At 40.5% G+C, this 27288-nt stretch overlaps 1 protein-coding gene across 2 annotated transcripts in view; it reads right to left on the bottom strand.

Annotated features, from left to right (window-relative positions):
• LOC126187369 (histone-lysine N-methyltransferase, H3 lysine-79 specific) overlaps positions 1-27288 on the bottom strand; it is a 221937-nt gene that overhangs the window by 44747 nt on the left and 149902 nt on the right. For both annotated transcript variants that reach the window (XR_007537717.1, XM_049928412.1), the window contains exons 10-14: positions 19951-20212; positions 12656-12880; positions 11854-12089; positions 6100-6306; positions 2100-4974 (exon numbers count right to left, since the gene is read on the bottom strand). Coding sequence is in view for 1 of the 2 variants with exons in the window: in XM_049928412.1 (XP_049784369.1) it covers positions 2100-4974; positions 6100-6306; positions 11854-12089; positions 12656-12880; positions 19951-20212 (3805 nt within the window). In the remaining variant the exon portion in view is untranslated. The remainder of the gene's footprint in view (positions 1-2099; positions 4975-6099; positions 6307-11853; positions 12090-12655; positions 12881-19950; positions 20213-27288) is intronic.

The following is a 27288-nucleotide window of genomic DNA, read 5'->3' as shown; positions in this document are numbered from 1 at the left end:
TCAGAAAACTGACAAACACAGATGCAATTATAAATGCCGCCTCCAGCCACCCAAATACACTCAAAAATGACGAAATCGAGAAAGAACTTGGCATAAACACTCAAGGGATGAGGGCCACACATAAAGTGAATGAAGCGAAGATGATGTTCAATTAGGTTAAAGGAAAAAAGAAAACTAATGACTCTAAAAAGGGCACCTGTGATAATACATACATAGAAAACATAATAAATTCATGGATTTGGGTGGTTTAAAAAAACTGGAAGAAGAAATCGACAATAGCATGGATTACAGAAGTAAGAAAAGATCTTGAAAGAAACATCATCAAAGAATCGGAAATAGCAGAAAGAAACCGTTTTAAAAACAAAATACTAAATTTGGAAGGCTTTCAAAGCAGAAGAAATAAAAAATAGGGAACAACATGGACAGAAGAAAGGAAGAGACTTCATGGGATGAAAATGAGGGAATACTGAAAAAATATGAAACAACAACAAAGGAAGAAGAGGAATTGAAGTTGTTAACGTGATCCTAGTTGGTCAATACAATTATAATAAAAAAAACTGCCAAGATGGCACACTAAAAGTATTAGAAAAAACAGATCTTTATTCATGGCAAAAGAGAGCCACAGCGTGTGCTTAACAAACAAAATGATTCTGGTGCTTTGATGTATTCCAAGACATACTGGTGTAGAAGCGTAGCGAGTGGGCTGGGCTGGGCTGAGGATGGTGCTTGTCCGAAGTCCATCATGTGTGCCTTGGTCTCAGGCTGCGGCAGATATTGCCACATTTTGCAATGTCACCAATACAAGTAAACACAACAGCTGTGAGAGAGCAACAAAACCTAAGTTGACACTGCTTTCTGTGTTAAGTTGTTAATGCATGTGCTATATATTTTAGTAGTAAAGTCATTATGTTTCATATTTTCGGATTATGAAAAATGAAAAAGGGCACAATACAGCTACAAAAATTACAGTAAGATGAAGTTACATTGAGCTCTGCAAAATGACTATGCTATTTCTATGAAATGACTGTGTGCTATTTTTTATCAAATGATAGTATGTTCCATCTGTAGATGTTACTGTGATTTTTAGTAGGACAGTTCCAATTCATCACTTAAGCACATTATTTTTTGAAATTACTGTATGCTCAATTTTGAGTTTTAGCTGATAAGTCCATCTGCATTTATCAAGAAAAATAATGGCCGCAGATTGTTGTACAAGGTCCTTCTTACTAAACAGCACCAGAAACGGTACGAATGGAAGATGAATTAATGAGATATCGAGTACCAAGGTTTTAAATATGGTATGTTGGTTTTGTTCTATACAATGTACTATTGTATTTGTGGTAGAAATATTACATCTCATTTGTTGTGTTTATCTGACAGAGTCTGATGATGCCAAAATTCATTAAGATGTATATTTAAAACATTTTTTTACAGTTATCAAGGCTGAAAATTATATTGAGTAGGGGTAATGATGGCATAATTGTGCAGTGATTTCATGTCATTTACAGACGTTTCACACTGGCGTCTTTGGCAACTGAAGTTTAAGACTTGCTTCCCAAACAGACTTCTTATGACTATGAAGGACACACACACACACACACACACACACACACACACACACACACACAGAGAGAGAGAGAGAGAGAGAGAGAGAGAGAGAGAGAGAGAGAGAGAGAGAGAGAGAGAGAGAGAATTACAGTTTTACTCTTAGTAAGCTGCAGAGTACAAAATGCTTTATGCTTAGGGGTTGCCATTTTGTGTATGTGGCACTGCAAGCAGGAAAACGGCAAAGCAGTACTCACACATGCACGCAACTAACAATGTTTGAATTACTCTAAGTGTGACCTTGAACCAACACTCTACAATGATTATAGCTCATACTATTAAAATTTATAACTGGGACATTCTTTTATGAACACTCTTCAGATAACATCTTACTTCAAGTTCAGTAAGATACGGAAATGAAAAATGTTACAGCATAGGTACGCACAGTGTGTCAAAGCCACTGAAAAAAGATGGGAAGAAAAATAATCACTTTCTCATAAAGTTAAGTGAACAGCAGAATGAAAAAAGAGATCTTAATACTTGACAGAACTAACCTTCGTCACGCTCCTCTATCAATCTGCTGCTACTTCTCTCCGAGCCTTGTTCTCCTGCTGCAGATGTCGAAGGAGTGGAGGGTGTAGATATGCCCGAATTCAGTTCAGGAGATGAGGCAGCATTAATTGCCAAAGTCGGCCCGATACTCGACACTGAGGAGATGCCACTGTCCCCTTCTGCAGGTATTTCAGAGTTAGTACATAAGTGTTGTTTCTTGTGATGCCGCACAGGCCCCTGGATAACTGGTGAAGCACGTTTGTTACTGTGATATTGGCTGTTCATGTTGCCCGATTTTAAAAAACTCTCCTCAGTTTCAGACAGAGGCTTTGTCGATCCCTCAACTACTTCAGTTTTCACTTCCACAGTGGAAGCAACATTCTGTATTATTGCTGTATTCGACTGTGCTGTACTAGAGTGAGGCACTCTCATCTTCTTCGCCTCATCAGAACTTAAGGTTGTTACATACCTCGGATCACTAATCCTCTGCTCTTCCAACTCATTCTCCTGCTCGTATTCGTGTTCAGGTTTCAATGCATCTACTCGTTGAACTTGCTGCCTGTTTTCATACATCATACAATCCGATCTTTTACTGGAATCCTCCACCTCTATCTTGACACTCAAGGAATCGGGACGTCGCACATGTTCGGGTGTAGCAGTTTCTCTGTCGCCAAGTATCCTCGCACGTAGTGTGGCTGCCAGGCCCTCGACAGGAGCAAATGAGCCATCGTCGACACTCCCAGAGTAGTGCGGTTTTGGCGTAGCTGCCTCTTCAGACTGCACTGACACAGGTGGCTTGTGGTCTTGTTGAGCCAGTGCTGCACTCACAATGATGGGCGGTTTCGTGTCACTGAAGTACGACTCGTGGTACGGTTTAATGTCAGCTCTAGGTAGCTGGACCGGGGAGAAGCTAGCTTCAGTGCAAGATGTGGCATACCGACACGAAGCAGAAGACACAGTGTGAGGAGCAGATCTCTGGGGATAACCAGATGACGGCAGTGGATAGAGGACAGTCGTTCTCGGAGAAAAGCTACGGGGCACTACGGAGGTCGGTTGCGGTGCATAGCCACTATTCACATGGTCGTACGCGACGTGAGCCAGTGTCGCGAGGCCGTGGTGTGGGTGTCGATTTAAGGGTGACTTTGGTCTGTGCTGAGGGTACGCCAGACCCTCCAAGGACGGCGCCCGTTGCTGCAGATTACCCACAGGTGTCGGCGGATTTCCAGGAACGATAATACCACCTTCGGCACTGCTAGGTCTCGATATGGGTGAATAGACTGGCGTGCGCCGAGGGGGTGATACGCTTCCAGAGCTGTTGGCACATGTGCTAACTCTGTCTTCGTCTCTTCTAACAACATTTTCTTCCACGACACGTGTCACTCTCACATTCACTCTCTCTGGCCTCGGTATATTCTGATTCACCACCGTCGCAGAAGACGCCGTGCCGACGACCATAGAGCTCATGTCTACAGCGGCATTTATAATGCTCTGGTTAGATATTTCTAATGTCCTTTCAATTTCGCCATTAACGAGGTCACCGATGGTTCTGGTGGCTACAAACCCTTTCTCACCACTTCCCAGGGACTGTATCTGTTGAGCAGAAGCGGCAGCTAGCTTCTCCTGGGACAAATGTCGCCGCAGTGCCAGTTTTGCAGGAGACACCTGGGTGTAGTCGGGCTGCTGGAGAGCAGCGACGTTTCTCGGATGAGCACCGCCTGGGTTACCACACTTTTCTCTAGACTCCCTACGGAACTGTCTCTCCCCTTCGTAGCTACCTTTTTTGAAATCACGGTTAACCTTTCCAGTGTCACTATTCACGATACCGCAAGCGAGTGCCTGCGAGCTCGTGTTTCCACTCGTACAGAAACTTCCACTTGTGGCAAACGTATTCGCGACTGTATTTGTCACGTTAGTTACATGCGAGTAACCACTCGGAGGTGGAGGAGCAGGTACTTGCAGGTTGTGGGAAGTTTGCTGCTGTCTATTTTGCTGGTCCTCATTCAGAACACTGGTGATGATACTCTTCAGCCTGTCTTCGAAATTTGCAACCCTCGGGGGCTCCTGCCCGCGGCCGCCAGAAACTCCTGTCGGCTCGGGACGACTCTGAGGCCTCGGTTGCTTAGCCGACTTTGCGTCTGTCGGCACCGCACAGCTGCGCTGCTGTCCTCTGGCGGTCGCCACCTGGGATTCCTGTTTAGAATAGCCGTGAGCGCCACCGTATTCTCTGAACCTGTTTACGGCACGAGTTAAATCGCCATTTGAGGTTCCCATTTCTGGTTGGGGTAAGGAGGGAATGTGACTTCCGTTAAATTTCGGCACTTCTCTGATCTTTCCAGCCTCTATCTGCCTTCCAGTTTCCAAAATCTTCTGAGCCAGTATCTCAGGGTTATTTTCTTCAATCTTTCCGATATCTGGAACATCTGGCCAATCTTGAGAGCGGGAACGATTCTCTCTCGACTTTCTCTGAGCTTTTGCCACAGGAGAATGACCGTGGTGAGCAGACAAGACGGCCGTTGCTTGCAGCGAGTGGCGGGGTGAGGCAGTGCCATCTGCCACAGGGCTCGCACCGTCGTACACACCTGTACCGTTTTGAATTCTCGAGCCTGATGAGAACTGACTCAGCTGAGGTTTCCTGTCTTCACTCACTTTTTGAAGAGCTGTCAGTTCCGTTTCTAATCTCGATACTTTTGTGCGTAGCTTCTTCCTGTGTGTCAGTGTTGCGGAAATTTCCTTTAATATATAATCCTGTGTTAATACAGATATATCTATACTTCCTTGATTAGCACCATTTATTATTCCAGCTTTACGATACTTTTCCAGTATTTCTTGCTGTCTCATGCTCATGTACTTTGCTTGGTCTTGTTCCAATGACGAAACCTGAAAAAGATGCAATTTTCAACAAAATAAAACTACAGTCACTAAATACATACAGGAAGATTCAGTTCAAAGACATTGCTTTCTACGGTATCACAAACTATACAAAAATGGTTGCAGTAGTAAATATACTGTAAACAGACAGAGGGCCAACTGGAATTCTCTTCGTCAAACTAGTGCTTTTTTTTTCCCCTCCAAGACTGATAAAAAATAATAATACTTAATTTTCTAAACACTTGTTAGTACTGTAAAAAATGAAATTCTTCCATGTGTGTATCATCATAACACAGGGAACTTGTAATCTTTGTTCTTTCATCCTGTACCTTAAGGAGGACTTCACAGCCTTCAAAATTTGCTGATCAAAATGTCAATATTACTTCTGTTGTTTGCCAATACGTAAAATAAATATACTAGTCATCTAAACCTTAAATTTTCATTTAGCAAAATGAAGAAGAATTAGGTCTGACATCCCACTGACGACAATGTTATCAGCCACTGGATACGAGCTTCGATAGGATAAGTTTATGGAAGGAAATTTATAGTGTTGTTTTGAAAGACATAAAACCAAAATTTGTTGTAAGTAATGTGGGGAACCGAAATTACGAAACTGGGGCAAGATCCCACACTGTGTGTGTGTGTGTGTGTGTGTGTGTGTGTGTGTGTGTGTGTGTGTCAAACTTGAGAAACAGAAGAAAATATTATGAAGGCTTGTCCTCCTCCACTTCTCAAAATATAAAGGTTTCATTAGTGGAATGGATTACCATTGGGCCATATATTTCTCAGCAGTTTGGCATCTGCAAATATTAATTAACGCACACCATTAACTCCACATAAAGAAAGATCCTTCAACACTTGGTTCGTGCCAGATTCAGTAGACGCCGCTATCTGGGTAAATGAAAATGTGATATATCCTCTTTGGCTGCACAAAGTTTTAATTTACTCTTATTTTATTTGTGCCGTTACTCTTATTTGTGCCACTTGAAAAAAGAAAAAACTAATCATGTAGTATAAGAATATTTGATTACGTGAAAATACAATTTTGTCATTTGCAAAACACGTCACTGAACTAAAGCATCACAATAATTGTAAAACTAAAAGTAACAGGTGATAATTCTGCTAAAACTTTACCTGTGCCTGAAGTTTGGAGGCCTTTGCCTGCAGCTCTTTGTGCCTCAGGACAATTTCCTTTGCCTTGGCAAGCAGGTCCCCCGGGGAACTGGCATTTATGCCGAGCTCACACATTCGTGCTTTCAGCAGCGCCACACTATCGTCTATCAAAACCTTGATCTGTTTTTCCAATTGGGCAGCTCTGCTCATTAACTTTAAGTTACGTTCCTACAAGTAGAAATGAGAAAATTATAATAAAAATTGAAACTTCTAATGACATACTTAAAGTCACAGTAGCTGGTGACAATATTTTGTAAGTGTACACTTTGATTTAGTTACTTAAAAAACTATTTGACCCAACAAAAGTGTTGAACACAAAGCACCCAGTTCATACTAATGTGCCATCTCAGTCTTTCGCGGCGGTATGCTTCCAAAAAACCTTATCGGCTTACAAGCTATGTCGTTTCAAATAAAACACTTGAGCTTTAGACAACTGTCTCCTCCAGCATCATCAGGAGTTTAAATCACTGGCTGCAGGGCTGGCACACTGTTCTGCTTATACAGATGTAACAGAGAGAGGCAGAGTGACACACGTGTGGTAGGCAGTTGGGCAGGTTCTAGTGGCTCCGCCCCACCACGAGAACGAGTGATGTCACACAGCGAGGTCAGACGGTACCACACTTGAAACTACCAGTCCCACGTCCCTATAGACATCGAGTCTCTGCGTTTGTGTTTGCTTTTGCTTGATGTCCAAAGCCTGCCCCCATCCCCTACTGAAAGTGCACCCCCGATCTCTGATAAAGTTCACGCTGTTTATTCTAATTTCGGCTGCTTCTTCAGAACAGAATCCCAATATGATGCTGTTTGAGCCAAAACTTTTTTTTCCCAAATTGCATTTTATGCCCATTTTCTAGGCAATGTTCAGCCACGGCTCATGCCTCAAGTTCCCTTAGTTTGATGTGCCGTGAATGCTCTGCACAACGCTCAGCAACAGGACGAATGGTTTGACCTATGTAAATACTACCACATTCACAAGGGACACCATACAAGCCAGGAGCTCTTGCAACCTATGATGTCTTTAATAGAGCGTAATATATTTCTTATTTTGGAGGTGGGCAGGAACACTAATGTCAGTCCACAGCATACACTCCATCTTGCTAATAGTTGTTCCACAGTACGGATGGAAATATCAGCTCTGAAGACTGTTCTAACGAACCGAAACCAGTCATATGAATAAACATTTTGCAATCAAGATGGATTAGAAGTTACATGGATAATAATGGTGCTATATTTGTAGCATAGTCAACATATAATTTTATGGGGATACCGTCTGGGCCAGATGCCTTCCTGGTGTCTAAGGATCTGAACTGTTTTACAGTCCCAGATACACTGAACACTATGTCAGCCATCCTTGTGTTTGTTCGATAATTGAAAGGGGGAATGGTGCTGCAGTCCTCTACCGTAAACGAGTTTTTGAAAGCTATGTTTACAATTTCAGCCTTCTGTTTATCATCGTCGGTTATATTACCTGTACAGTCAGCAAGAGAAGGTATTGAATTATTTGTAGTGTTCATACATTTCACGTACGACCAAAACTTTGTGTGTTATTTTTAGAATCTGCAGATAAAATATTGCTTTCAAATTCATTAAAAGAATCTCTCATTGTCCTTCTGACAGCTGCTTTCATTTTGCATAATTTCTGTTTGACAGCAGGGAAGGGACTACGTTTAAAATGATTGTGCAAAATTCTCTGCTTTCTCAGCAACTTCCTAATATGTTTGTTGTATCAAGATGGATCCTTTCCAGCCCCTATATTTTTGTTACGTACATAATTTCTCTAGCACATGGTGGACAATACCTTTAAATTCCAATCAAAGATGCTCAATATTTTTGTGTCCCATGGTGAATGCTTGGAGCTGACTATGAAGATATTCATTAATTTTATTTGTTTTCCAAAAAAGAAAACTCTCTGCTGTTTCTTTTGTTTTTTTTTGCAACTTCCACTGACATAGAAGCCACAACAACAGTATGGTCACTAATACCTTCTTCTAGATTAACTTCCTCAAAAAGATCAGGTCTGTTTGTCGCCAAGATATCTAATATGTTCCCATCTCGAGTTGGTTTTCTAACCAATTGCTCAAGGTTGTACGTTGAGAGCGCTCCTACAATAACTTCACACAAATCTTTGCTTCTGCCCCCCGTGATAAACGTGTAATTTTCCCAGTCAATGGATGCCAGATTAAAGTCTCCACCTATAACTAATGGATAATTTGGATATTTATTTCCTATGCACTCAAGACTTTCCCTGAAACGTTCTGCGACGTTTGCTGCAGATGCTGGTGGTCTATAAAAACATCTTAATACAATGGTCAATCCTTGTCTGATTGACAGCTTTATCCAGACAATTTCACAGAGCAACCCAGTATCGATCTCAACTGCATTTAAACAGCTTTTATCTGCAATGAACACACCACCTCCCATAGCATCAGTCCTATCCTTCCTAAGCATTGTCCAATCAGCGTTCAAAATTTCACTGCTTTTTGTGTCTGGTTTCAACCAGCTTTTGGTACCTAATACAATATTGGCATTGCTGCTGTTTATTTTGTAGAGTAATTTTATGCACTTTACGAAAACTTGTCCATCACAGTTTTTTTTATCTATAGCAGAAGCATATTCTCTCTGGAGTTATGCACTCGGAGAAACAGACACATGAACATTTATTCAGACCTATGGATTGTTTACAAGTGAGTGTAGCTCCGTCACAAACATACAGGGTAAAAATAGAAAAGGTAACTCACAGTTCCAGAAATGGAGCACTTGCCCGCGAAAGGCAAAGGTCCCAAGTTCGAGTCTCGGTCCGGCACACAGTTTTAATCTGCCAGAAAGTTTCATATCAGCGCACACTCCGCTACAGAGTGAAAATTTCATTCTAGAAACAACCCCCAGGCTGTGGCTAAGCCATGTCTCCGCAATATCCTTTCTTTCAGGAGTGCTAGTTCTGCAAGGTTCGCAGGAGAGCTTCTGTAAAGTTTGGAAGGTAGGAGACGATGTACTGGCAGAAGTAAAGCTGTGAGCACGGGGCGTGAGTCGTGCTTGGGTAGATCAGTGGTAGAGCACTTGCCCGCGAAAGGCAAAGGTCCCGAGTTCGAGTCTCGGCCGGCACACAGTTTTAATCTGCCACGAAGTTTCATATCAGCACACACTCCGCTGTAGAGTGAAAATTTCATTCTACTCCCATTCAGAAACCAATGAAATGTGTCAAAAACTAACAGGGATGGGTTTCAAAATCATATGAATAATCGATAGACCAATGTGCGCTGGATGCTAGGAGCTATGTGAAACAAGTCTTTTTTTTTTGTTTTCCCTCAAGAATATGAATTTTGCGTCCCCTTTTCCCGGTAGCATCTAGATGCTTGCACAGCCAACAGCCACATTCCTGTAGCCAGAAATGGGAGAATCTACTACTTAAATGCGAATAAACTGCGCATGCGCATGAGCCCGCTCGTAATTACTAAAACGAATCCAATGTAAACAGTTGTGACTTCAAGCTCACCAGAGGAAATTTGTTGTTATGAAGCATTGTATAGTCTTCCTAAAGCCTGTGACACATTTTGCTGTTGGGAGTTGCTTGCACGAGCACTGTGTGTCGTCGTTGCATATGGCGCATTTCCTTTGCAATTTAAGTTATTTTCACTTTTTTCTCTCATTTATGTTTTATTGTTGAAGTATCATTCTGCAGTAGCAGGATACAGTAATCTCCTTAGTTAGAGTATGGGCTCATACCAGGCAAAATTACAAAAATTTAACAGAAAACTAGAACAATGAAAAATTCCCAGAATTCTAAAAAATTGCCAGGTTTTTCCCGGTTTTCTGCTGGATGAAAAAATTCCCAGGTTTTTCCAGGATCTCTGGTTTGTCCCGGGTGGTATACACCCTGAATATAGTATCATCTCTTACAGTATTGCATCACTTCGTCTGCCACTACACTCCAGTGGTGATGTTTAAAGATACAAGACTGTTCAGTGCTCTACATTCACCATCTGTGAAGTGTCACTACACAATGAAAACTGCCATTCTGAAAGACAAAATTTTTCCTAAGACCTCATATTGTTGTTGTGGTCTTCAGTCCAGAGACTGATTTGATGCAGCTCTCCATGCTACTCTATCCTGTGCAAGCTGCTTCATCTCCTAGTACCTACTGCAACCTACATCCTTCTGAATCTATTTAGTGTTTTCATCTCTTGGTCTCCCTCTACGATTTTTACCCTCCACGCTGCCCTCCAATACTAAATTGGTGATCCCTTGATGCTTCAGAAGATGTCCTACCAACCGATCCCTTCTTCTAGTCAATTTGTGCCACCAATTCTATTCAGTACTTCCTCATTAGTGATGTGATCTACCCACCTAATCTTTAGCATACTTCTGTAGCACCACATTTTGAAAGCTTCTATTTTCTTCTTGTCCAAACTATTTATCGTCCATGTTTCACTTCCATACATGGTTACACTCCATACAAATACTTTTAAAAACTACTTCCTGACACTTAAATCTATACTCAATGTTAACAAATTTCTCTTCTTCAGAAACGTTTTCCTTGCCATTGCCAGCCTACACTTTATATCCTCTCTACTTCGACGATCAACAGTTATTTTGCTTCCCAAATAGCAAAACTCCTTTACTAACTTCGACTACATACCATTATCCTCGTTTTGCTTAATGTTCATCTTATATCCTCCTTTCAAGGCACTGTCCATTCTGTTCAACTGCTCTTCCAGGCCCTTTGCTGTCTCTGACAGAATTACGATGTCATCAGCGAACCTCAAAGTTATAGAAGAGGTTAAATATAGGACAGAGCATCCTACCCCATAACTGCTCACTGTGCTGATTTCCTCAAGTGGCATGTAAGCACTGTATATACACAGCTTCTAAAACTAATTTCATGCATTAAGCAGTTTAGTAACCATGGGGACCATTTAAAAAATAAATAAATAAAATAAAAAATGCAAGCTTATGGCTTAATGCTAAGATACAAACGAAACACATATGTTCAGCATTTCCCCCCAGTACTTCAGGAAAACTTAAACCTCAGTGCAACCATGGATTTGATCCCTGTTCCTCCTAAATGCAAGTCCAGTGCATTGTAACACCATTATTTTACATTAAATTCATCTAATCAATAAATTTGTTACTGTAATGCAAGATAATAAATAATTTCAATACAGAAAGGCAATTGCTGTCCCAAGATACAACTTTACTCAACATTTAAAAACGTGGAAATACATTAGCACACAAAATAGCAACAACACAACTGATATGCCACACATGGAGTGATAAACTATGGATAGTCACTGAAGAAATACAGAAAATTTCAAAATTCATTTAATTTGTGATAATGATAAACATCATTAAAGTTTGAAACTTCAAATTTAAGCATCTGCATCTGCAGCGCTGTGAGGTCATCATGTAGAAGAAATAAGTTCTATTGAAGTAAAAACTAACTTAACTGTGACAAGAAGTAATTTCATTTCAAAGATTGGTGTGTATGAAAATTACATAACAAAAGGGAGTAAAAATTAAGTGGTCGGCAGGCACTAGCTATGTTTTCTGGCTCATTTCCATGCTAATCATCCATTTGAAACTTAAGCTATATGGCAAAGTTTTGTTTTTAGTTTTACAATTTATATCACAGCAAGGACTTTTCATTTCTGTAAGTTCGAAAGTTAATGGCTGACAATAATTTTAACACTTATTTAAAACAAAATTAACTAAATGTACCTTTTCAGTTTCAATTTGAAGTTCAACACTATCACGGAAAGCAGGATTCTTCATCATGTCCACCATCTGCAGGAACTGGGCACGATAGAGGTCCAATAGAATTTGCAGAGCATAAGGTGTCTCAGCAGGTGCTGGGGGAATGTCAAGCTCTTCATGAACACTGCTTGTGTTCAAGGAAAGACTGGTGAGCTGTTGATCCACGCAACCTGGAGCTGGGGGCAACTTCTTGCCAATAGCTGTCAAACCATTTTTTGTATTATGTTACAACCAAAGATCAGTGGTAAATTAAGAATACACAAAGCACAATATCTGTAAGAACCTTGAGATGCAGAAACCCTTCTCTCGAATTTGACACTACAGTTAAAGTTCTTCAGTGCATTTTGAAGCAGACAGAGAGAAATACTTCTCATTTAGTACTGACCTAGGGCCAGTGTGGGCAAAGAGCGGCCCACAGGTGTGGTCCACAAATGGCCGTTTATGCAGTCCACCAAGACAGTAACAATTTTTACGCAACAAGTTCTACCTTACTTAAAATGCAAAGTTAACTAATGTATGCAATCATTTTAAAACCTCTTCCCAAAAAGGCCTTCATACTGAAACTGTTGCCCACCTCTGACCTAGGGGAAACTTTTCACTGTAGCTGCTTTCGTTCATCTATTTATACACATTAATATATCACAATATGAAATTACATAGAGTAAATAGAACTATTTTTCTCAATTGTTTTTCTGTATTTTTTTGCAAACTCTTAGTTTTTACCAGTCACTAATGGCTGTTCATCATTCATTCACTGAGGACTTACCCTGTGGTGACGTACTGAGTAATGTCTGACTGTGTAACAAGTCGAGCCCATTTATTTTTATTGCCTTCTTGGATTTCCCTTTCTTCACCCGGCCTCTAGCTCCTCGTTTCGTCTGGGCTCTCGGAGGCGGAATATTTACTATCTGCTGTGGTGGTGGCGGCTGCTGCTTTCCAACTCTTGTGAGTTTTCTTCTCAACTTTTTGGGATGCCGAGCCTTTGCTTTACCTCCGGGAAGAAAGAAAGAAACAAATAACATTCATTTTGTTAAATATTTCTCACTATGGTCTAAACTTTTTAGTAAATGCACAATGTGACCTCTTGACAACACTTCATTATCTATACGGCAGAGGTCAAGTACATGGCTAAAGTTACTACTGTAAGTGACTCTTCTGTGTATTCTGGAATATAGTGCTGATGATACTCTGGTATGTTAATCTTTAGGAGAAAACATATTTGCTGTATGAACGATGTAGGAATGATTCTTATTCCTTGCAATTAAGTTTTACCTATTACAATTTGTATCTGTGCTAAATTATTAGAACAAAAAGAGCACTCACTGATCAGGATCTGTCATAGCTTTCACTGTACCCACTATTATTTCCTGCCACTTTTTAGTGCATTATTCCATCTATGACTAGAGGTGGCTTCCATAGAATGGACACACTGGATGCGGGTATACAGGCACTCGTGCACAGTTGTCTAGTGGCATCTACTCTTATGGCCAATACTGCACAGCCAATTTATTCTGACAAACATACTTCAAACATACTTCAGTTGTTACATACACTATCCTCGGTTGACACTTTATTGAAAACGACATTCATTTGAAATAGCTTACATCACTGTGCAACAATATCAGATTTTCTTTAAGAACAATAACTAGAAAGGAAAGACATGACTAATAAATTATTTTCTGTCGACATTAACACTTTAACAGCTACAGACGTGTTCCCTGCACTGCTGAGTGCTATGCTGCTGAGTGCTATGCTGCTTACTTAATGCTGCTACCTGCGCTGCGAGACGGCATTCTGGCTGTTAGGAAATACTTATCCTATTTTAAGAAAACTATTTGGTGAAAAAATCTGATGTCTGCACATCTTAATCTTGTTCAACTGAATTTCTTCAAATTAAGTAAAGCATTGCACTAAATATTTAAAGGTTTGTAGAGCTAAAAATGCATTTCATAAACTTTGTGTACTCCTGACTTTAGCTCATACACCTGCTGTGTAAGAAATATAGACAAGCTATCAAAATTTTATTCACAATTTAAGAGTAGACGTCCACAGTGCTTAAGGAAAACCCAGAGTCTGCATTTAAACATGTTCTCAGCACTGGGGAGCGGCAGGGCGTGTCGAGTTAACTCGTTCACAGCACTCTTAAGAGTTAAACTATTTCCTAATCTTGGATACTTCCACTTTACCTTACAAAGTCTATCAATAGCCTTTCACAACTCAAACTGTACAATGCACAACATTTGGCAGACTTCATTTTATAAATGCATGTACAGTTAATATGCCTAATTTATTACAAAATGACACATTAAATAATTTAATTGGATAGATAAAAAATCTACTCACCAGGTGGTGGCAGAACACAAGAAGGTTACAATTAAACAAGCTTTCGGAGCCAGTGGCTCCTCCTTCAGGCAGTAGGGATGAAGGGGAATGAAGAGGGGTGAAGGAAAAGGACTGGAGATGTCTAGGAGAAGTGGTAGATTTTGGGCAAGTCACCCAAAATCACAGGTCAGGGGAGACTTACCGGACGGGATGAGAAGGAAAGACTGATTGTTGGGGACTGCATCGGATGAGATACGGAAGTCCAACATCTTGAAGGTGGAAGAGAAGGTAATATGCAAGACAGAGATTACTGCTTGAACATCGTGCACGAGTTAATAGTTAATGCATTGTATGTAACACAGGTGGGAGGGGGCAGTGAAAAATAGATGGTAAGACAATGAAAGGTGCAGAAAACTAAAATGAAGTGAAGACAGGGGTAGTTACTGTGAAGATATGCTGAGATGGAAGACATTAACATAAATTAAGAACAGATGGTCAGTGAGAACCATGGACATGTTGTAGAGCTAGTTACCATCACAGAGTTCTGAGAAACATTTCTGGGAGAATAATGCAGATGGTGCATGCGTGAAACAGGCTCCAAGGTCATGACTGTCATGTTGTAGAGCATGCTCTGCGACAGGATATTGCGTGTTGGTAGTATACACCCTCTGCCTATACCCATTCATCCTAATTGGTAATTTGGTGGTAGTCACACTGATGTAAAAGGCTGGACAGTGTTTACAGAACAGATGGTATACGATGCGTCTTTTCACATGTGGCTCTCCCTTTGATTGCATACATTTCGCCAGTTACAGGGCTGTTATAAGTGGTGGTGGGGGAGTGCATAGGACAAGTCTTGCAGCAGGGACAGTCACAGGGATAGGACTCATAGTATAGTGAGATGGGTGCAGAAGAAGCATAGGGTCTGACAAGGATACTGAAGAAGTTGGGAGAGTAACAAAAAGCTATTCTATGCGTGGTGGGCAAATTCTAAGACGGAATGAATCTCATTTCAGGGCACAATTTTACGAAATCGTGAGCTTGTCGAAGTAGCTGGTTAATACATTTGGACAAAGATAAGCTGTTCTTTGGAGGGATCAGAAGTACCAGAATTTGATGTCTTGGCTGGGGAAACCTGCTTTTGAAATAGGCTGGTGGCATAATCACATCCAGTGAAGGTAGAGGTGAGAAAGGTGGTGTATTGCTGTACAGAGCCTGCATCTGAACAAATATGTTTGTCTTGAATGCCAAGGTTGTATGGAAAAGAACGTATGACATGGAAAGGATGGCGACTGTCAAAATATAAGTACTGTTGTTGTTAGTATAGGTTTAATGTCGATAGAAATGTGTAGCTGACCTTTGGTGAGGACGAGATCAACATCAAGTAAAGTGGCACAGGATTTGGGATAGAACCATGTGAAGTTTATTTGGGAGAAGGTATTTAGTGATTCCAAGGATTTTAACAGGTCTGCCTCACCATCAGTCCATATGATAAAGATGTCATCAATGTATCTAAAACAAACCAGTGGCTGAAGGCTTATGGATCCCAGGAAAGCCCTCTCCAACTGATCCATGAAAAGGTTGGCACAGGATGGAGCCATCCTGGTTTCCATGACCATGCCTCTGATCTGTTTGTATGTCTGCCCCTCAAAGGTGAAGGAGTAGTTGGTAAGTATAATGTTGATTTGGATGAGTAGGAAGGATGTCATACTTTTGGAATCAGGTGGCTGCTGACTGAAGAAATGTCCAGCAGCAGACAGGCCATGTGTGTCGGGGATGTTCGTATAGAGTAGTGGTTCCCAACAGGTGGTCCTAGGACCCCAGAGGTCCGCGAGCTATGCCAGAGGGGTTTGCAAGATGCTATTAGAATAAAGAATATATTAAATATATTTCGTATGATAACAGATTTTTTGTTTTGGCCACTTCCTGCATGAGCAGAGCTCAAGCGAATGCCAACTTCTGCATCTAGCGTCTTCCTAGAGCCAACTGACACTAGCACACTAACACAAAACAAGAATTAGATAGAGGCAAATAGTTCTGCTGTATGCCGTTGGACTGCGCACGCTGCATCTTTCCAGCTGACAACCGACAGTCACTTTATACAGACACTCGCATTTCAGACAACAATCGGCCACTGTTAATTTATTGAAATTTTCAGTTCATACTCAATTTTTTAAGGAGTTTGTTATACTAAACACCTAGATTTGAAGACAAATATTTTGAGCAATAATCAATGATGGCTCAATTGAAAAAGTTTTAAGCTCAATATTTTTTAAATAATGGAAATGTCAATGTTTTTTCTAAGTATCAAAAATAGAAAACGTATAAAAAGACTCTTAATTTGGCATTTTTAGGTACTTGATACTGTGATATGACAAGGTACCAATGAGGGGGTCCTCGAGAAAATTTTGTTGGGAACCCCTGGTATAGAGGGAGGTGGCATGAATGGTGCAAGTATGGTGTGTGGTGGGAGTGGGACAGGCAAAGATTTCAGATGATCAGGAAATGGTTAGTATCATTGATACAGGAGGGAAGTCTTTGTACTATGGGTTGCAGGTGCTAATCAACTAAGGCAAATATTCATTCAGTGAGTGCTTTGAAGCCAGCAATTACAGGACAGCCAGGATGATTGGTAAAAGGTGGGGTGCACGGATTGGGTGGATTGCCATCCTTTCCATGTCAAACATTCCCTCCCATACAGCCTTGGTATTCAAGGCAAACATACTTGTTCGGATGCAGACTCTTTACAGCAATATATCACCACTCTCACCTCAGCCTTCACTGGACATAATTACTTCACCACCTAGTTCAAAAGCACATTCCCTGGACCAGTATATCCAATCCTAGTACTGCTGATCCCTCCAAAAAACAACTTTGGAGCACACCACTGGTCACTCAGTATTATCCTGGTCTGGAATGTATTAATCAACTACTTCAACAAAGTCACAATTTCCTGAAATCGTGCCCTGAAATGAGATTCACCATGTCTAAGATTTTGCTCACCACACCTAGAATAACATTTTGTTGCCATCCCAAGCTCTGCAATATTCTTGTCAGACCCTATGCTCCTTCTTCATCCACCTCCTCACCACATGGCTCCTACCCCTGTGATCATCCCCAATGCAAAACTTGCCCTATGCACCCTACTACCAACACCTACGAGGTGTAATTGGAAAGTTTTAAGAATGGGCTTGTAATTGCATAATGATGGTATTTACATGCATCTCCTTCAAAATAGTCCCCTTCTAACTGAACACACTGACTCGAACGGTGTTCCCACTTTTGGAAACATTCCTGGAAATTTTTTTCCTGAAGTGTGTTACGGATGGTTTCCGTATTTGCCTGGATGTCTTCAATTGAGTCAAATCGCTTCCCTTTCAGTGCAAATTTCAATAGGTAGAAGCCCGCAGGGGCCAAATCAGGGGAATATGGCGGTTGTGGAAACATAGAAATTTTGAATTTGATCAAAAATTCAACGATGGAGAAGGCACGATGAGCTGGAGCACTGTCATGGTGTAGCACCCAATTTCCACAATGCAGGCCTTTTCTTCCGCGTCTTTTTGAGCAAACACTCAAGGACACATTTGTAGTATTCCTGGTTAATTGTCTGTCCCCCAGGGGTAAATTAATGATGCACAATACCTGTAGAATCAAAAAGATCACCAACATTGTCTTCACCTTAAGACAGACTTTGTCGTGCTTTTTTTGGTCTCCCACTGCGAAGACTGCACTTTGGTTTCGGGATCATATCCATATACCCATGATTCGTCACCTGTAAGTACCCTATTTAACAAATCTGGGTCATTTTTAGTCCAATTAATCAGTTCTTCGCACACTTCAAGTCAGTATTGTCTCTGGTCACTAGATAACACTTTTGGAATGAATTTTGCAGACACTCGACGTGTGTTCATATCTTCAGTTAAAATTGACTGAACTGCATAGAAACTTAAATTCTGTTCATCAGCAATTTCCCTAATTGTAAGTCTACAATCAGAGCACACTAAGTAGTGATGTTTCACAACATTTTTGAGGTGGAAGGATGGCTGGACCATGGTTCATCTTTAAATAATTTGTGGCCATTTTTAAATCTGTTGAACCAGACAAAAACATTTGACTGGCTCATACGATTACATCCTAAAGCTGTTTTTAATAGTTTGTAAGTCTCAGAAGATGATTTTCCAATTTTAAAACAAACTTTCCCACAAACTCGTTGCTCCGTTTTTACGTCCATCTTCATGCAGACAGAATCCAGTGACAAGCCTTAACAGACCCACACTCAACCAGCTGCCACAATGAACTGAATAAAGGAAACTCATTTTCCTGTCAGAGGGCTTTCAAGGACAAGGCAATGACTCACTCCCCACCCTCAGTGTACCTGCCCGCCAAACCAGTAAGCAGTAGCGGATCCATTCTTAAAACTTTCCAATCACACCTCGTACACCAGCTCTGTAACTGGCAAAACATACAGTATCAAAGGGAGAGCCACCTGTGAAACGTCACATCATATACCAGCTGTCATGTAAATTATCAATTAGGATGAATGGGCATAGGCATACTAGCAACAAGCAATATCCTGTTGCAGAGCATGCTGTACAACATGACAATCATGAGCCTGTTTCACGACGTGCGCCAACTGGATTCTTCCCCCAGACACCAGCTTCTCAGAACTCTGCAGGTGGCAACTAGTGCTACAACAGGTCCTTGGATCTTGCCACCCACCTGGCCTTAATTTACATTAAGGTCTTCTGTCTCAGCATTTCTTCACAGTAACTACTTTTTCTTCACTCTGTTTTAGTTTTCTACGTATCTCATTTTCTGACCTGTCTATTTCACTCTGCCCCTCCTACCTCTCTTATGTAAATGCACTTACCTACTAACTCAAGCACAATGTTTAAGCAGTAATCTCTGTCTTGCATGTTACCCTGTCTTCCATTTTTAAGCTCTCAGGTTTTCAAATCTCATTTGATGCGGTCCCCAACAATTAGTCTTTCCCTCTCATCCCGTACAGTAAGTCTCCTCTGACCCGAGATTCTGGTTAGCTTTGGTTAGCTTTTCCAAAAATTACCCCGTTTCATAGACGTCTCCCGTCCTTTTCCTTCACCGCTCTTCTTTCCCTTTCAACCCTTCTGTCTGAAGAAGGATCCATTGGCTCTGAAAGCTTGCTTAATTATAACCTTCTGTTACATGTGTGCTCTGCCATCACTTGGTGAGTGGATTTTTTTTATCTATCCAATCAAACTATTTTGTCAAAAATTGATTGTTTTTGTTGTTATAATGAGTGATGAGTAATACCATAAATGATTCCTTTTATCACCGAGTGATCACTACATGAACGCAGACACCTCTCACCAACTTACGTTGTGCAATCTGACCTTTCTCTGTAGCATCCGTCCTCCACACTTACTCGGAAGATCTTTACTGTAATATTTTCACAGCAATTCTCACCAATGAGCAGAGCTCCCTAATTCAACAAGAAACAAACCTGCAAGGATCTCTCAAGATACTATTACAATAATGGTGAATTCTGTACCACACCAATGGAGGGGGGGAGAGGAAAGTTGGAGGGGGGGGCCCTCATGCATACTCCGGTAAGGGATGTAATATTCATCTACTGTTGTGGACCTCTTACTGCTCACCACTTTCTTAACTTCCATTCCAGGTTTTGCAATGCAACATAAATTTTATCACGTAATCAAATTGTCACGAACACAATAAATCTAACAGATATCATTATCTTACCATTGTTGCTACTGCTGTTGTTGTTCTCCTCCTCACTCTGACTACTCTTGCCCTTACTGCTACACCAGTCACTCCATGCACGCCTAGTTGTTGGTCCAGTGACCACACGACTTGTTACCAGTGCAGAACTGTCGTCACTGTCACGAGAGCTGTTGGAACTGGTGTCCAGATTCAGTTGTTTACTGAGATCACGCCTTGCACGATCTCTCGACGTACGAGGTGGTGTGTTCTCTTCTTCACCGCCTGCTGCCGTACCTCCACCCTGCAAACATGATCTCCATGAAATGTGGAAAACAATTTTGTTTCAGATCATGAGAATGTGCACTGATAACTGCGACTCAGTTGATAGATTCAACTGCACATTGCACAGTCACAAAGCAGCAGATTGAGACAGTCCTATTAAATAAATGTAACTTACTCGGTTATCCAAATAGCAAAAAAGTATTACAACAGCAAAACCTCAAGTTATTAACCTGTAACTACTATGGATGGTCTCTCAGGCCAATACAGTTTTTGTCTCACGATATTCCACACACCCCTGTGAGGCGAAGCAGACTCTTCTGTATATCTTCCTATTGGATGGCAAGCTACACATGCCAGAAACCTGGCATTGTTGTTGCAATTTGTTTCTTATTTTTGGGCCTTGAGAAGTCTCACAGATGTACCGTATTGTTTGTAGGTCATGTTTTTGTTGAATGTTACCATTTCTCCATGGTGAGGAAAACTAGACCTTCTACGCAGTATTTTCTCTGTGAGATGGATGTAGGTGTTCAAGAACACCCCAGTGAATTCTCAGATGAAGACTTCAATAACAGTGATAATGACCCTGATTTTGAGGATTTAGTGATCACAATTACTAATCTGGAGAAGGAAACTGAAAGTAACGAAGATACGACAGGTGATTATGATGGATAGCATATTTCTTCCAAGTAGAGGGAAAGAAGTTTTCAATGGAGAAAACAGAAGGCACTAATTTAAGAACAAGGCAACTGAACATTATCTTGCAGCTGCCCGGGCTGCAACAGATTCTGAAAAACCCTGAGAAAACTTTCTGTTTTGGAGATATGAGCCTCAAACACAGAAATAGCATTTTGAAAAATGAAGAACATCAGCCTTTTGTTATCCTTGTTTGAAGTGGAAAACAAGATATCCGTGTCAACGGTGCGGTGTTCTGATTTGGTTAGAGAATTGTAGAAGGGTCTATCTGAAATGCATGCAGGCTGAAAGCAGTTAATATCTGATTCAGGACCTAAAAAAAATACACAAGGTAATTACTTGCTTCTTGACTTTTAAAACAAAAGTTTGGCAAAGTTTCTTCCTTTATACAATTTAGGGGTGGAATAATTGCTGAAACGATGAGCAGTGAACTCAAAGCTGATTCCAAATACAAACTGTCCTAACTGAAATGTGTTTCCCCACACAGTTACGTTGGGAATCTCTAATACTATCTCCGTGATGATAATGTGTGAATGAACAGAGAGGTAACTAGGTGCTGTTATTTTAGTAATACATACAATAAAAAACTGCAAATTTTGCTGCACTTTAGTTTTAAAAGTATTTTGAAAGGCGCATTGTTTAAAAATGCAAATCTCTGTAAAGTCTGTTTCCAGGAAGTGTAACAAACAACAGGAAGTCATGAAAATATATATTCACCAAAACAGTGGTTTTATGCACTGATGCGTATTCAAATACAGAGATATGTAAACATGCAGAGCATGACTGCACAACACAAAGGTTTACGTCTCACTAGGGCCTGCCAACACAGACATTGGGCTGTTAATGACTACAAGAATATTGCTTGGTCGGATGAGCCTCATTTCAAATTGTATCGAGCAGACGGACACGTACACGTATGCAGACAACCTCATGAATACACGGATCCTGCTTGTCAGCAGGGAACTGTTCAAGCTGATGGAGGCTCTGTAATGGTGTGGGACGTGTGCAGCTGGAGTGGTATGGGACCCCCGATACATCTACATACAAATCGGGCAGGTGACAGATACGTAAGAATCCTATCTGATCACCTGCATCCATTTGTGTCCATAGTGCATTCCGACGGACTTGGAAATTCCAGTAGGACAATGCAACACCCCACACATCCATAATTGCTACAGAGTGGCTCCAGGGACACCCTTCTGAATTTAAACACTTCCACTGGCCTCCAAACTCCCCAGACATGATCGTTATTGAGCATATCTTGGGTGCAACATTCTGTTCAGAAGAGATCTCCACTCCGTCGTACTCTTATGGATTTATGGACAGCCCTGCAGGATTCAGGGTCTCAATTCCCTTTAGTACTACTTCAGACATTAGTCGAGTCCATGTCGTGTCATGCTGCAGCACTTCTGCCTGCTTGTGCGGGCCCTACACCATGTTAGGCTGGTGTACCAGTTCTTTGGCTCTTCAGTGTGTATAAAAAAATAAAAAGGTCGTCTGAGAGACCTCTCCATAGTAATTGTGTTCTTGTCAACATCCACTGTAGTTAAGAATTAATGCGACTGTCACAGAATTTTACTTTAGAGATATTCAAAAAGATTATAAAAGTGAGAATAGCTACTCCTAAGGCTACAATAACGCAAAATCATCTTTCTGCGATTTAAATGAATGCATTTAAAGAAATCACATACAGCTGATTGAAGCACAGCATGGATGAGCGCAAGAATGTGTGTATGAAAACAGACACTGTAATATATACCTGTATCCCTCCAAGGGTACAGCAATTAATTGCCCTCTCAGGCAAAGTATTTATTTCATCTTCAAATTCTGTTTCTTGTGTACTTTTCACTTTTGTTTATTTTCACATTTAGAAGCTTACTTTCTCTTCTTGATATATACTGCATAACTTTAATATGATTCATGCTGTCAGATCCTACTCATTTGATCACAAATGCAAGTATCGGGAATTCTACTGAGTTATCTTCAAATGTGATCACTTCTCCCTCTTTTCCTATTGTACAAATTCCAAGCTGCTCTCTTCCATGTTACCTGGCAACACATGAGCAAGTCTCTGCAACGGTCCAGAACCACAAGCCAGCCCACAGACATTTTTCATCGATCCAGCCCACCCATCTCATGCCCAGCCTTATCCACTAACATGCAGGCCCCACCCATTGGTGGTAGTGCCACAAATATACCCAGAGGGAGAATCCCTTCACGTGTGACATAAATCGGCAGATTTTTATGATTTATCTGAGGACCCAGGATTGCTGTGCATGCTAGATAGGCCAGAGGCCTAAGGAACAAATTCCCTTAGTCTCTCCAAAAGTAAACAGTACAGTGTAGACATTTTTAATATATTATTTTACTGTGGTACATCTTGGATTTTGAAACTTGTTTCTAACAACAACACGAAATTAATATGAACAATAGCAGGAAGTAAATTGTGGCAGTTCCCAGCAGTTAAGGCACAATGCACTCTTATTCGTCAAAAGAAAAAAAAACTTATTAAAATGGGTCAAAAAATGGATTGGCAACATGCAACATTCAAGACTTATGGGTCTCAATCCTAACTGTGGTCATTCCTCTGAGAATCATTATGGTTTGGTGTGCTAGAAAGAGGGCATTATTGATCCTTTGTAACATACATTAATCCACATAGTAAAATAAACTTTTATGGCCATTCGCCACAGTGTTGAGACATTCAACACCCCCCCCCCCCCCCTCTTTCACCACTTCTAAGGCCTGCTCTTTTTTAGGTCTTTTCTGAAATTACTGAACATATTCTAATATACCTAAAAACAAAGATGATGTGACTTACCAAATGAAAGTGCTGGCAGGTCGACAGACACACAAACGAACACAAACATACACACAAAATTCAAGCTTTCACAACAAACTGTTGCCTCACCAGGAAAGAGGGAAGGAGAGGGAAAGACGAAAGGATGTGGGTTTTAAGGGAGAGGGTAAGGAGTCATTCCAGTCCCGGGAGCGGTTAAGGTAAGTCTTTCCGCTCCCGGGACTGGAATGACTCCTTGCCCTCTCCCTTAAAACCCACATCCTTTCGTCTTTCCCTCTCCTTCCCTCTTTCCTGATGAGGCAACAGTTTGTTGTGAAAGCTTGAATTTTGTGTGTATGTTTGTGTTCGTTTGTGTGTCTGTCGACCTGCCAGCACTTTCATTTGGTAAGTCACATCATCTTTGTTTTTAGGTATATTTTTGGCAAAACAGAGAGGTGAATGCAGAAGAGGCAGCCAGAAATATTTGAACTGTGTGTGGAGCGAGTGCTTTTTGGAAAATACGCCAGAAAAAGATATTCTTGTTTCAACAAAGATCATTCTGGCATGAATGATTTTCCACTTTAAGAAAGTCTCAACTAGTAATATATGTGATGGATTACCATTTAATCATCATGCGACATTTGCATTCAACAGGCAAAGTTCAGAACTCTGGTTTAGGAGTACTGCATGCTCTAATTCGAAACAACAAAAATCAACCGAGTGACTATTATTGAACGTCATTAGGTCGCTCGTTGAGCATTCCTATGCAGTACTGTTACTGGTGACGAGTTATCATGCCTTTATCGTTAACTTCCTAAGGAGAAATGAAAGGCTGAGGCCCACCAAAAGATGTAAACTCGAGCAAAGAGTAGTGTGAACATAATATTTTACATCTGAGAGCTCCAAAAGTGTGTTTTGTGCTATGAATTCTGCCCCAATTCTGTCAGTCATGGTTCTAGAAGAGCAAGGATGAAAATTTTTTGTCAGTCAATTTCTTATGTGAGTTTATTTACTTTTCGTGTTTGGATCAGTGTATCGATGTTTAGTTTTCAAATGCATGTTTTCTGCTTGTAGGGAAATTTACCAGAGATCTCCGATATTCTCTGCCGTGCTAGCCTGGACTCCCCACAACCTGAAAATCTAGCTGCCGCCTGTCGACGGGCAGGTTGTGTACCACCTGGGGTAAAGTTGACTTTGCTTGGACAGTTCATGTTTGCTTGTGTTTCATTGGTTTGGTCTGGGTGATACCAGGACTGGACAGGACTAGTGTGTGTTGATGCCTTTGGAAGCAAATATTCTCAGCCAAGCTCATCGAGCTAACAGAGGGTGACCAGAGTACCGGTGATTTTCACTTAGACGTGTCTGGATTTCGGGTTCAACGGGTTGAGTAGCTGTTCAGGATTGTGTTAGTATTTGGTTCACCCCAAGTATTTTATTTCCTCGGTACCACCCACATGTGGGAGGCTTTCCCCTATCCATCACATGGGATTATTATTATATTTCTTTCCTTTCTCAGACATTATGTCTTGTTAGAAATGGAAAGTGACGCGGACCTTGATCAAGCGTGATTTCCTTTTAACTGTACGGTACATGTTACATTGCATTTAGGAACTTTTGGGTAATTGAACATGTATCAATAATTACAGATTTCTGTAGTTGTACATATACGTTTGGATGTAGCTGTATTGCATTGATGTACTGGTGGATATTATGTGGTATGACTTCTGTAGTTGATAGTATAATTGGTATAATATCAACTTTATCCTGATGTCACATGTCCTTGACTTCCTCAGCCAGTTGGATGTGTTTTTCAATTTTTTCTTCTGTTTTCTTCTGTATATTTGTTGTATTGGGTATGGATATTTTGATTAGTTGTGTTAATTTCTTCTTTTTATTGGTGAGTATGATGTCAGGTTTGTTATGTGGTGGTGTTTTATCTGTTATAATGGTTCTGTTCCAGTATAATTTGTATTCATCATTCTCCAGTACATTTTGTGGTGCATACTCGTACGTGGGGACGTGTTGTTTTATTAGTTTATGTTTTATGGCAAGCTGTTGATGTATTATTTTTGCTACATTGTCATGTCTTCTGGGGTATTCTGTATTTGCCAGTATTGTACATCCGCTTGTGATGTGATCTACTGTTTCTATTTGTTGTTTGCAAAGTCTGCACTGTTGTGGTATCGAGATCTTTAATAATATGCTTGCTGTAATATCTGGTGTTTATTGTTTGATTCTGTATTGCAGTCATGAATCCTTCCGTCTCACTGTATATATTGCCTTTTCTTAGCCATGTGTTGGATGCGTCTTGATCGATGTGTGGCTGTGTTAGATGATAAGGGTGCTTGCCATCTAAAGGGTTGTAGAAGTCGTTATGAAATTGCAATGGTGTAGCCGATGTATTTATATGAGTGATTGCTTTGTGTATTTTGCTGGTTTCTGCTCGTTCTATAAAGCATTTTCTTAAATTGTCTACCTGTCCATAATGTAGGTTTTTTATGTTGATAAATCCCCTTCCTCCTTCCTTTCTGCTTAATGAGAATCTTTCTATTGCTGAATGTATGTGATGTATTCTATATTTGTGGCATTGTGATCATGTAAGTGTATTGAGTGCTTCTAGGTCTGTGTTACTCCATTTCACTACTCCAAATGAGCAGGTCAATATTGGTATAGCATAAGTATTTATAGCTTTTGTCTTGTTTCTTGTTGTCAATTCTGTTTTCAGTATTTTTGTTAGTCTTTGTCTATATTTTTCTTTTAGTTCTTCTTTAATATTTGTATTATCTATTCCTATTTTTTGTTTGTATCCAAGATATTTATAGTCATCTGTTTTTTCCATGCTTCTATGCAGTCGCTGTGGTTATCCAATATGTAATCTTCTTGTTTAGTGTGTTTTCCCTTGACTATGCTATTTTTCTTACACTTGTCTGTTCCAAAAGCCATATTTACATCATTGCTGAATACTTCTGTTATCTTTAGTAACTGGTTGAGCTGCTGATTTGTTGCTGCCAGTAGTTTTAGATCATCCATGTATAGCAAATGTGTGATTTTGTGTGGGTATGTTCCAGTAATATTATATCCATAATTTGTATCACTTAGCATGTTGGATAGTGGGTTCAGAGCAAGGCAGAACCAGAAAGGACTTAATGAATCTCCTTGGTATATTCCACGCTTAATCTGTATTGGCTGTGATGTGATATTATTTGAATTTGTTTGGATATTAAGTGTGGTTTTCCAGTTTTTCCATTACTATGTTTAGGAACTGTATCAATTTAGGATCTACTTTGTATATTTCCTATATTTGTAGTAACCATGAGTGGGGTACACTATCAAAAGCTTTTTGGTAATCAATGTATGCATAGTGTAGCAACCTTTGTTTAGTTTTAGCTTGATATGTCACATCTGCATCTATTATTGTTAGTATTATAGGTCATCAGCAAATCCGATATTGTGTATCTTCCCACCACTGAAATAGATGTGTATTGTTCAATTCAGTATTTCCATCACATAAATATGGGTTATAATTACGTTACATTGCTGCTAGTAGACATATTCCTCACTTTTTCTTGGACAGTTCCTACCCGTTACTCCATCATAGGAACTTATTTGCGCAGCATTGTTGC

This window comes from Schistocerca cancellata, chromosome 5 (assembly GCF_023864275.1).
Source record: "Schistocerca cancellata isolate TAMUIC-IGC-003103 chromosome 5, iqSchCanc2.1, whole genome shotgun sequence".
NCBI classification, from domain to species: domain Eukaryota; kingdom Metazoa; phylum Arthropoda; class Insecta; order Orthoptera; family Acrididae; genus Schistocerca; species Schistocerca cancellata.
This window is presented reverse-complemented; position numbering and strand designations above follow the sequence as displayed.